Genomic DNA, 12,098 nt, shown 5'->3' with positions numbered 1-12,098 from the left:
AGGGGTAGACCCCCTACCCTCAGACCCCTCCCCCATTTCAGTCACCACTTCCAGATCCGTCGGCAAATCAAATTTGACTTAAAATATACACCAGATTGCATCTAAGGACGTTTCAAAACTAAAAATTTTCCAAAGGGGAGGGGGACACCCCCTCCCCTTAGACCCCTCCCCCATTTCAGTCACCACTTCCAGATCCGTCGGCAAATCAAATTTGACTTAAAATATACACCAGATTGCATCTAAGGACGTTTCAAAACTAAAAATTTTCCAAAGGGGAGGGGACACCCCCTCCCCTTAGACCCCTCCCCCATTTCAGTCACCACTTCCAGATCCGTCGGCAAATCAAATTCTCCACACCCCCCCCCAACAAAAAACCTTCGCTACGCTCCTGAATAGGAAGCAAGAAATAGTCAAAGAATTCCGATATTTTTTCGGTCGGTGATCCGTTTCCGCTTATTATCGGGCCCTCCCTTAAAAATACTTCAGGTTCTTGGCGACTACGTTGCGTTAGATAGTGTAAAACCGCCTACACCCCCCTTTCATTAATAAGTATATCATAATTATCTCATTGAACATATCTTGTTTTATGTTTTTTCTTGGGGTGAATCTGGCGTCATAATTTTCGCGCAAAAGAAAAAACGAATCGACGCTATAATAGTGTATCCATTGTACATGCACTGTTGAGCGTTCTTAAATATGTGTCTATCGAGCAAAAATATGTGCACAAAAAAGCGTGTCTGCAACGTTTCTGGTTTTTCTAGTTTTTGGCGAAATGTTTCACCATTTTGCATCTAAGCACTCACAATTAACCAAAAATTTCCAAGGGGGAGGGTGCCCCTCCCCCTAGACCCCTCCCCAGGACGCAGATCACTAAAGTGCTACCATCGGGATGTCGGCCCCCCCTTTCTCAAAATCCTGGATCCGCCCCTGATAACCATATGACTTTTCAAGAAGGACAGTACTGTCAATAGTCTACTGGGGTTAAGTGTTCTACTGAAAAATCTTGCATAGTTTTCAATGGTATACACAGTATGCTATGAACAGTGAATGCTTAGTGATAGCCACAGTAAAGAGACAACATGTTACTGACTACTGTATTTAGCTTGACAGGTACCAAATTTCATCTGTTACATTACCTGAAGGGTGCAGACTTAGTTGCAGTGAATGTAGATATATGTTCTCATTTGTTACATTGTCTGAAGGATGTAATGACATCTTTGTCATTACATGACAAAGATGTAATGTCATGTAATATTGGTCATGAAATATTGGTTATGAAATATTGGTCATGAAATACTGGTCAAAAAATTGACCAATATTTCACCGCCTCCCTGCCACAGGCACAGCCCCTAATTCTATCTAATAATGCCTCTTCACCTTTCAATCGGTACAATTTCACAAAGAGCAGCCATAGTTACAGCCATAACAGCCATAACTATACAACCAGTATATTGGCATATTTTATATGCGGGTATATCTGCTAGTATAATAAAACAACCGCTTGGAGAGGAGACATGTTGCATATGCGTGACGCCACCTTGTAGGCAATTACGACACGGGGGAATTCCGAGTTTCACAATACAGCAACACCTCATCTGTGGATTCCAAAATCACACGACTCGGTTAGTTGCATTACAGTCGCGTTCCGAGTGTGCATTGTCAAGCAATCCTGTACTGCAGACGCCTCATCGTCAGTAAGCAAAAATCTGTAAGTTATGCATCTTGTATTACGTACAAATCTTAGATAGAAAAATATATCGGTTATAAATAGTAATAAAACTAACAGCATGTTGATTGGTTCAAGACGAAGGCTGAAATCCATTCCGAACAAATTAAATATTACCGTCGAAGATTTTTTTTTAATTGAAAATGTTTGCAGCGAATAGATTTTTAGCGTAAAAGTTGACAATAAATTATCCTGGAATAAACAAGTCGATTCTGTTTGTAAGCTACTTTCCAGTAGATTGGCTTTACTAAGACGTATAAAACCATTCATTGATACGAATAACGTTGCAGCTATTTTAAAATGGATACAGTATGTTTAACCGATGCTTTAGTATTGTAGTTAAGTATGGGGTATGGGTAATGTCAGAAATGTTCTCGGACTTAGTCGGATACAGAAGGCTGCAACAAAGAATTTTTCTCAATGCAACATTTGATGTTAGATCTGAAGATCTTTTTAAAACTTTGAACTGGTCCTCACTCGAAAAAACGTGGTAATACCCAGTATCATCTGAAAACACGTTCATATGTTGCTGCTAGTGAGTGGAACGACTTATCAGCGGAATGTAAGAATGCCAACTCCTTAAATACCTTTAAAGGTTTTGTCCAGGACTTTAACTAATTTCTTATGCACTTGATTTCTTTTCATTGATTGTTCCATGTTGTATTTATGCCATTTTTTTTTCAAATTTGGTATGTTTTTTCCTTTTCAATGTCGTCTTATTGTTTCCGTTTGTATTCTATTTTATTTTTAATTTGACTACATTCTTTTTGTTCTGCTTGTAGTTTTTATATTTGCCAGGGCTTCTGGTAGATAAGCTTGATTAGCTAACCGAGCTTTCCCTTTAATGTTAAATAAATCAAGGTGGAAGCATTCATTTTGTTCATTCAATAGGCCCCTATAGATCTAGGCTCAGGTATACTTGAACGTTGCCATGTGTAATTATGTATTTCACCCGCTAGGCCTACGTGATATTTTCAGTAGTGACGTTTTCTAAGAATTCCCTATGTTGAAATTTCGACTTGTTCCAACTAATTCAACTGTTCATATCAAAAACAGATTAAAAATGAGTCATAATTATGAAGTTGAAACTTCCAAAGATTAATGTGACACCCTCCAAATCTAAAGATTGATTTTCGCGCGGATGATTCTAAATCGTTTTTGGGAAACCAATTTTCCTACACAGAAAATCTGCTTACTCGTCTGTTAGTAAGGTGTTATACCTTTAATGAGTAGGGATGCACCTCAACTCGTAGTGCGACTCTTATTTCACAAAATATGCGCATACATGTACTTGCAAATTTTAATCAGTACTGAAAATACATGGGGCAATGTGTACAGATGCTAGACGCCGAATTCTAAGGTAGTCAACTCATTGATCTAATTCGTAAACTTACTCATGCATTGAGTTTCGATACTTCCTTAATGCTTACAATAAACGATGTGAACGAAGTTACTCATCGTGAGTAGATTAAGAATGTTGTAGTTGGTCGAAATACTAACGTGACACGTACATTTACAGATTGTTTCCAAGTATTAAGAGTGATCAACTAGTGATTCTACAACTCTACATAGCGATTAAACTACCCGCCTCGTAATTGTGCGAACTGCCTTTCGTAGAAGTACTGCCCATGCCATTCAGTTAGTAGGATGGTGACTTCGAAGTTCGGACACTTAAGACTTAAAACACCCCAAAACTAAATCTTCTGGTATAAATCATTTGAAAATATACTTCATATGGTGGGAGAATTTTGTTATAGTACGATACACGGCCAAACTTTCTTTCCTGCAAACTGTTTTCACGTTGTTTTCCAAGAAGATTCTTCGTGATTGTGGAACTGGTATTTCTTTGCTAGAGTATTGCGAAGTTCGGACACGCAACCCACAGTGTGGCGCTGGTGATAAAATTGGTGGCGCAGTTGCTCTTTCAGTAATTATAACAGACTTCATAGATCTTCGTCATTTTATCGACAAATATGTAAGTAATTTATTGCACACGGGTCATTTTGGAGAGAAAATAACTGTAGCTTCGTACTTTTTGGTGAAATTTGACTCTTCCTCTAGGTTTTCATGGTAAAATCGTGTATTTCTTAGGGTGGTCCGAACTTCGCAGTATGCCGAACTTCGCAATACTGACTATACTATGTAGTACCAGAGCGACGCAACGACCAAGACATGCAAGATAAGACACAACTGCTCTTTCTAATTTATGGACATATTTGTTGATATTTTGGAAAATCAAGGTAAGTTGTCATGTGTTTTGTTTAGTACTATGATGTATGTTATTTTTAGGTAGTTAAAATAAATATTTTCTAATTTTGATGCAATTATATCACATTATTCTGAACATCTTACTGATCATTAGCGGAAGAGGCCTCGTGTTAAACTCTGCGGTTAGCCTAACGTAAGCGTAACACAAAGCTTTTGCATTGATATGCCTGATTTTGGAACCAGTCATTTCGTCCAAACAAAGTCAGCTTACAACAAACTGCCCAATTAGTGTAGCAAAGTTAGTATTATTGCGGAAATACACGGCAACAACCGAATTTCGCCTTTCCAAATAGTCAAAGGTAATGGCGGATAAATATTACTAACAACATTATCATCACATGACTACTGGCGTAGTGTATGCTATGGAAGCAATCTCCATAGGCCTAAGCAATTTACGTTTAGTTTGACGTTTTCTTTGCACTGCAGCAATGCACTGCATTGAACGTATGTAGGATCCAAGTGCATATTATAAGTGATTCTGTAATAAGCCCGCCAGCTTAGGCCTACACGTACTGCCCAAGTTATAAAAGTATTATGTGAAAGTATTGGACACATTATTATGATGTGATTGGTGTGGTAACTACTGTGAATTGAACAATGTAGTCAGCGTTACCAGCGGCATATGCCCCAAAAACGCTAGATTTGCAAAAGTAAAACCCCAGAAAACGCTAGATATAGATTTTCATGAACATATGTTAGTAGCCTATTACCTTCCATAACAAATTGCACTTATTCATATGATGGACAGTTTTATGATTATTTTAACAAATTTCAAGTCATAATTGCTCAGAACCATAACAAAACAACTGTAGAATCAACAAAATTACAACTAATTCAGACGAAATTTAACTGCAAGAAACGATTATCGTCTCAATCCGTGGTAAGGCTGTGTACGCATAGTGTGTACATACACTCACACAATAGCCCACAGTTCCGCTCCTCACATTTTCTACATGCACACGTGCCGCACATGTACTGGTAGTGGTACGGACTGGTTTGATACAGTAAACTTTTTATGTGCAGTGGTGTACGGAGTAGTATAATTAGTACAGCACATGTAACAACAGCAAACCACAGGGAAATTTGAACAGCTGATATAACCTTTTTAAGCCTGCGCAGTATGTTAATCGTGCAAGCGGACTTATGGAACTAAATCGTTCTAAAATGTTAAGGCGTCTTGTTCTAAGTTAACTGATATAATCCTCCTCCCAGACTTAATAACCGCTCTTGCGTTCTTTAAACACAAAACATTGTACAGCATTCTATAATTACTGCAAGGTACTCAGGATACTGTATTCTTTGAAAATTGTTGGCAAGCTACTTGTTGTGTTAGAAAGATAGCTGTGGGGGAATGAGACTAATCTGTGGGGGTGCGAGGAAGAGCTAAACTTAACTATGTTGGGAGAATATGAATCATCTGGATTGATGAGTGTACAGCTTTAACCATAGACTTACCCTAGTAAATAAGGTACACATACAGGTCAGTGTTCAAGTGTAATTGAGTACTGTAAGATACATGTACTATGTACAGGCCTGTGTTTCTAGATTATAGTGGCTGTTTTATATTATTGGCATAGACATGTGGTGCACATGGTGTACTACACATCAAGGTGCCTAATTTGACAGCCACTTTGAATTTAAAAAACCTGCTTGCCTTTTCTTGCAAATCCAGACAATCATTTGTGTCCTTATCTTGTCATGATAAATATATTTCACTACAGTTACCAACAAAGAGTCACTGACTTCGAAGACTCCTGTAGGAGGATTTCCTTGCTAACTAAACCTGGCCTCCTGTTCAACACTAATGAACTGTTTCTGTTAAATTGCACATTATGAAAGCACTTGAATTAGAGTTTAACTTTCCATGGTAGTGCCTTTGCTTTGTTTAATGCAAAACTTTTTTATGCCTCTCATTTTCAAACAGGTGCTGTACTTCAAGGGCAAGCAAGATTTCTTCACATTAAAGTTGGTACATTCTTAATTGGCCTCCCTGATTTGATTGAAAATTTTAGCTGGAAGAGCTAGTCCATTGTGACAATACTGAAATACTTTCTCAAGTCTTCAACTAAGAATGGCTTCTTCTTCTTTCAGTCTTACTGATTCAGAAAATGTGTACACACAGCATTCAGGCATCTTCAGATGCTGCCATTGTAGATATGAGAGCCGAACTCGAATTAACCTTCTTAACCATCTTCAAATGGTCCACTCAGGAGAACAGAACTTCAGAGTTTTCTGTGGAATTAATCATTGTGAAGCCTCATATAGTATTGTCAATTCTCTAAAAAAATATATAAGAAGGAAACATGGCAAGAACTATCTCCACACCTGTGGTTCAGAAAGATTGACAACGTCGGGCCTCTGTCCTCAGCGCCATGTCTCATTGGATCAGGACCGAATCACCTAAGTGCAAAACACATTCAGATTAAGGCGGAGAACGAAGTTGTGAGTGAAGTAGACTCAATCATTGAAGGGTTTGAATGCTTGATTGCCGCCTTTTATACATTCAACATCAGCTTCCCAAAGAAAAGTAACAAGACTTTATTTTTCCTGGATTTGTTATTGGGCTTTAAATCCAAAAAGATCCCAAGATCTGTTGCAACTTTCGTAACAAAATATAAAGACTTTTAATGTTTATATGATGCAAAGCTTTGCTACCTGAGGATTTTTATCTTTTTGTGTTCATTACTTTAACATTTTTGTTGCACACTGTTGCAATATTTCTTGCCTTAATTAGATCACTTATGTACTTGTCGAGAGAAGCCATTTCTATTTGTTTTGACGTAGAATGGGGACTTTTTCTGAATTTTGGATAATCAGAAGAAATCTCTTTGCGGGATAACAGGATGGAAAGCTCAAGCATGTTCAGAGATTCATTGCAAAGGAAGAGGTCGGTATTTGTGTGATTTCTCATGGTGGTTAAATTATACCATCAAAAAAAAAAAGGGCTGGTTTACATAGAAACCAGCATTAGTGTTTCAGTCTGAGCTTGCCTGATTTGATCGCAAAAGTAAAGATAAGTTAAGGCCAGAATTAATTGATTTTTTTAAGCTTGATTGATTACCAAATGATTAGCATTACTGATTCAACAGTTCCAAAATACATATAAGTTTTCTGTTATTGCATTTGTTTAAATCAAAAGCTAACAGTATCACATTGCAGGATGTGCATACTTAAAGAAATCAGTGTTTTAAACATTTTGTTCTGTGTTTTGTTCATGGTTGTTTATTTATCTGTGTTAGTCATTTATCTGTGTTTCTTGTTTTTCACCTAATTCAGTTTATAGGGTTTGTCCTTGCAAATGTGTCGGTGAGGTCTCATTGAGTTTAAGTGTATAAAGTAGCTGTTTTTAAGTAAAAGTTGCCAAAAAACTTTAGAGACCTATTGCAATATTTATAAGAACCTAAGAAGATGGATTTTGTCAACTGACTTTACCACAGTAGCATTTGTGTTTCTCTCGAAGTTAATCGTAATTTCTCATGCATTTTGCTGCTTGATTATTGTCAGAGGTTTAGTATGTCATGGGGAAGTACAGCATCAGTTTTTTATCATATGTATCTTAAGAACTTCATTATCAAAAACATGGTATTTGTGTTTTGAGATGTTGGAATATGAAAATGTTCTTTACAAGTTCAATAAAAAGAGAAATAAACTCTAAATTTCTGTTTGTTATCATCGCTCATCTGTGTATATCTACTAACTACCATATCAGTACTATAAATATGTATTAGTAAGTTTACATGCCTGACCATGTAATATGTTACTACTTTGGTTAGTGAAATCAGGGACAACACTGAAAGCAGTACTTTCACTATCTGCCTAGTAATTGTAAACATTTAAACTAGTAAATCAACTGCTCCGAATCAGTATCTTTACTCAATACCGGCAAGTATAAATACTACCACGGATAGTAAAATCAGGGATCTAAGTTTACTCGCATTTGTGAGTACTTGTGTTTTCTGTGTATGAAGTCAAAATGAATATCACAAGCCCCACCCTTAGTCAAAGGATGCGAGTATGTTTCGGTATGTGAAGTTTTACTTCAACTGCTTTGTTTATGATCAATACACTGTATAAATTACTAAAGATGCCAAACAAGTTTCATTAAATAAGTTAAGTCCATATCAGGTCAACAGTACATAAACCGGACCTTTGAACTGTGCCCAAAAATATTATAATTTACTGGTCGATGACCTATATTAGGCCCAGCCGAGGCACTGCCTATAAATTATGTATGGAAATTTAAGTTATGGCTTTTATGGAATAATTTCTGCTTTCTACTATGGGTCATAACCGGCCAAAATGTCAGCTCACAATGTAGTCCTAGTTCTAGCAGCTGTTATCATTTTTGATATTATAAAAGAGATAGTTGTTAAATATAGCAATACATCATTTTGTACTCTTATAGGAAACATGGACAAATCTGGAAACAACGATGGAAAGGGAAGAAAAGAAAATCGTCACCTTAGAGAAACGGCACCTGTATTAAGATTGACTGAGTTAATGGATGAAGTTCAGCTCACAGAATTGTGGATATCGACAGACGCCAAACGTACGAAAGGTGGCCTAAGTGGTGTATCAACGATGGTTTTTAAAACATCTTCCGGGGCGCTAAATGAATTCAAACTAAGACCACGTGAAACATTGCAAGAATTAATCACAAGCTTACAACAAGATCAGAAGCGTACATGTGTACAAGGGACATCTCCCAAATCGACAACTTATGATGGTAATTTTTCAAACATCACATATTTTCCAAATGTTTCTTTTGTCAATTTATACCTACATGGTATAGTGATATTTGTCAAAACTTTGACAGGGAAAACAATTGAAATCGCTGTGCTTAGAAGTGGTACGGTTCAAGATATTGCGGATCAAATTTTTAAAAAAGAAGGACTCCCCCAAGATCAAATGCGTCTTATATATAGTGGACTGCAATTGGAGTTCACTCGACCTCTGTCGTTGTGTGGCATCACGCAAGGATCCGTTTTACATTTGGTTCAAAAATTGCGAGGTGGCTTCGAAGTGACTGTGACGACATTAACTGGTAAGAAGCTTTCTGTAACTGGAGTCACGCCAGAGTCCAATATGAACGTAGTGAAATTAAGAATCTACTGGTTATATCGTTACCACCCTGACCGACAGATTATATATTATGAAAACACAGAAACCAGTGATAATTGTCCCGTGTCGAAGTATTCGACAGATGGTAGCAATTTCGTCGTCATTCTGCGTAGCGACGGTCCCATGAATATACAGGTACAATCGCTGACGGGAGCAACATGTCGTTTACAAGTTAACTATTTTGACACCATAGCATCGATAAAGTCAAAGCTTGAAAGTTCCCAAAACATTCCCAGTGCACGACAACAACTGTTCTGTGTAAATAGGGAATTAAAGAATGATACAACTCTGTTTCATAATAACATTACAAACGATCATCACCTAACCCTCATAGTGAAACCATTTGGGTACATGACATTATACGTAACGTGTACTACTGGTCTGGTAATGCCAATAGAAGTCCATCAACGGGATACTGTCAAATCTTTAAAGGCGATCATTGAAAGAAAATTTTACGTCAGCGCAAAACAGCAGCGTCTCATGAAAGCCGGGTATATTTTAGAGGATGCAAAGAATCTATCAGATTATTCAATCGAGAGTAATTCTATTATTCATTTGACGGTAAGTCAGCTGGAATTCATAACTCTCCATATTCAAATGAGAAGCGGCAAGATGTTAACATATCGCGTGGATCGCACAGAAACCGTAAGGAACCTAAAGCATCTAATCAGTCAGGAAGAGGGACTTCCAGCAGATCAACAAATGATTCTTTATAAAGGGACACTATTAGAAGACGCAAAATGTCTTTCATACTATGAAATCAGTAACGTTTGTAAAGTTCTTCTGTTTTCGAAATTGTCCGGAGAGGTAGTGTTTCGTTTACGTTCTCCTGCTGGTGATGTGATGTTCAATATTGGTGCATCGCGAAGTGACACGATGGAAGCTATCCTCCAGAAGATAAAAGAGGACTCTAAAATACAAATTGAGCAAGAACAAATAACTTTTGAATTACAACCATAAAATATGAAATTGAAGAGGTAGTAAGTTGGAATATCCAGAAGAGTGAAAAAACCTCCACAGTGATACGGACCCGCATCTCCTGCTTTATTTGCGGACACCCTAACCAACTAGGCCATGGACACCGATAGTGTGTCCATGGGTTCGAACCAGAAACAAGGGTCGTCATTCCACTGTAAGCTTTTGCCACCTATAAAGGCCCATGCTCGAATCCCGGTGGAGTCTGGAAGCTTTTTCACTGTTCTGGATTATTCAACTCACTACGTTTTCAAATATATATATATTCATTTGCTTTTGTCGTTTACCTCCATTTCATTTACAAAGTCTGTTCAAAGTATCTCTTTCGAGATTCGGTTTTAGTTCGAGTTGTAAGCATCATGTTTGATCTCTAGAGCAAGGCAAATATGTCACCAAAACAGAAAAAAGTATTGTTCGATACAGGTGACAAACGCCTACAGTGGAATTACGACATTCCTTACCGTTTCCGAACCTCTGGATATACAATCAGCGTCCATAGCTTAGTGGTTAGGGTGTCCGCATATAAAGCGCGAGGCCCGGGTTGCGAATTTTTTTCCCAAACAGGTTTGCAATTGCGTGTTAATAGGCGCTCATGATTGGTCGGAAAAGTTACGTCATCACGATAGAAACCTTCACTTCCAGATAACCAAAGTGTCTGCATCCATTCGTTGCAACGAAGATATAGCCGTTCAAAATTACCCGAAGCTTTTCGTTTTAGATGTGTTTGGAATTGGTTTAGACATATTGAGCACACTAGTATGGCATGATCATCTACTTTGATCGAAGTTTTCTGTGAAGGCATTAGTCGATAACAACGCACAGTGAAATGTTCGTACATGGTACATCACACATGCGCTGTAGGCCTATATGTATTATAACTGTGTACATAGTGCATTGACGGAAAAATATCATACTGTAGCATGGTGGGCTCATAATTGACGCACTTAAGGATTTGATCAAAGATGTATATCAAGGAAAAATCCAAATCACTCAACTCTATGTGTTTTTCATATGTGTAGTTCATCAGAAATGTTATGATCTCAAAATATTTAAGGTTCTGTGCTTATGCACAGTACAATTGAGCAGAATTTGACCACAAAATGTCTGCCGTGTCAAGTTCTTTCATACCCCTAAATTGACACATTCGTCGATTAGCTAACCGTGTAGTCCAGGCCTTAGTATACATCCATTGACTTTAGATGCTGTTTGCTATGCTCTGAGCCTCTAAGCGCAGACAGGTCAGGTCCCAGAGAGTAGTCTTATAATATTGAGGTAATGTTGGTTATTTTTAGGATCTAAGATTTCCAAATGCCCAAAAAACGTGCAATACTGTTGGAGGGTGTTAAAAGCTTAAAAAAATACCACAATTTGGTCAGCAAATAGCTGAAATGGATTCAAATTCATATAAAATGTAATTCTGCTTGACTGCAAAAAGTTTAGGTGGCCTGCTGTATCGTTGCTAGTAATAATTGAAGGTGCGTCAATTACGGGGTGCGTCAATTATGAAGCCTTGACTATACACTAAACTGTTTGTGTATATTCATTCAAGACTCGTGAAGTTGATTTTAGTGTAGGCCTACCCATTCCACGAAACGAATTCCGATTGCAGTAGAACGGCTCATAAATCTTGAATAACGTAAACACGAACCCAATAGAATGTAGCGTATGTATCATAAGTATGGTCAACACGTGATTCAAGCATTAAAAGTAAAGTTAGGGCGTTTGATTGGAAACCCCGTGACTAGACTTAATTAAGTGTCAGTGTGTAACTCGGTGCATGTCTTCGAACTTCGAAGCGATGCCATTATTGATGCTGACGTCACGAGCAATCTGATTGGCGGAAAACTCCGTAATTGCAAACCTGTTTGGGAAAAAAATTCGCGCCCGGGTTCGAATCACGGTGGGGGCTGGAAGGTTTTTCACTTTTCTGGATTTCCCAACTCACTACGAATTTCAAATATATATCAATAAATATATATATATGTATATATATATATATATTATCCAT

General features: G+C 37.7%; 1 protein-coding gene across 1 annotated transcript; it reads left to right on the top strand.

Annotated features, from left to right (window-relative positions):
- Nucleotides 1-1,558: 1,558 nt before the first annotated feature.
- On the top strand, nucleotides 1,559-11,829 carry LOC139971692 (uncharacterized). The gene is made up of 2 exons (XM_071978387.1): nucleotides 1,559-1,708; nucleotides 8,400-11,829. Exon 2 carries the CDS (start codon nucleotides 8,405-8,407, stop codon nucleotides 10,073-10,075), a length of 1,671 nt encoding a protein of 556 aa, XP_071834488.1. The 5' UTR covers nucleotides 1,559-1,708; nucleotides 8,400-8,404; the 3' UTR covers nucleotides 10,076-11,829.
- Nucleotides 11,830-12,098: the final 269 nt, after the last annotated feature.

Source organism: Apostichopus japonicus, chromosome 8 (genome assembly GCF_037975245.1).
Source record: "Apostichopus japonicus isolate 1M-3 chromosome 8, ASM3797524v1, whole genome shotgun sequence".
NCBI classification, from domain to species: domain Eukaryota; kingdom Metazoa; phylum Echinodermata; class Holothuroidea; order Aspidochirotida; family Stichopodidae; genus Apostichopus; species Apostichopus japonicus.
The sequence above is the reverse complement of the archived record's forward strand: the minus strand, read 5'-3'. Positions and strand labels throughout refer to the sequence as shown.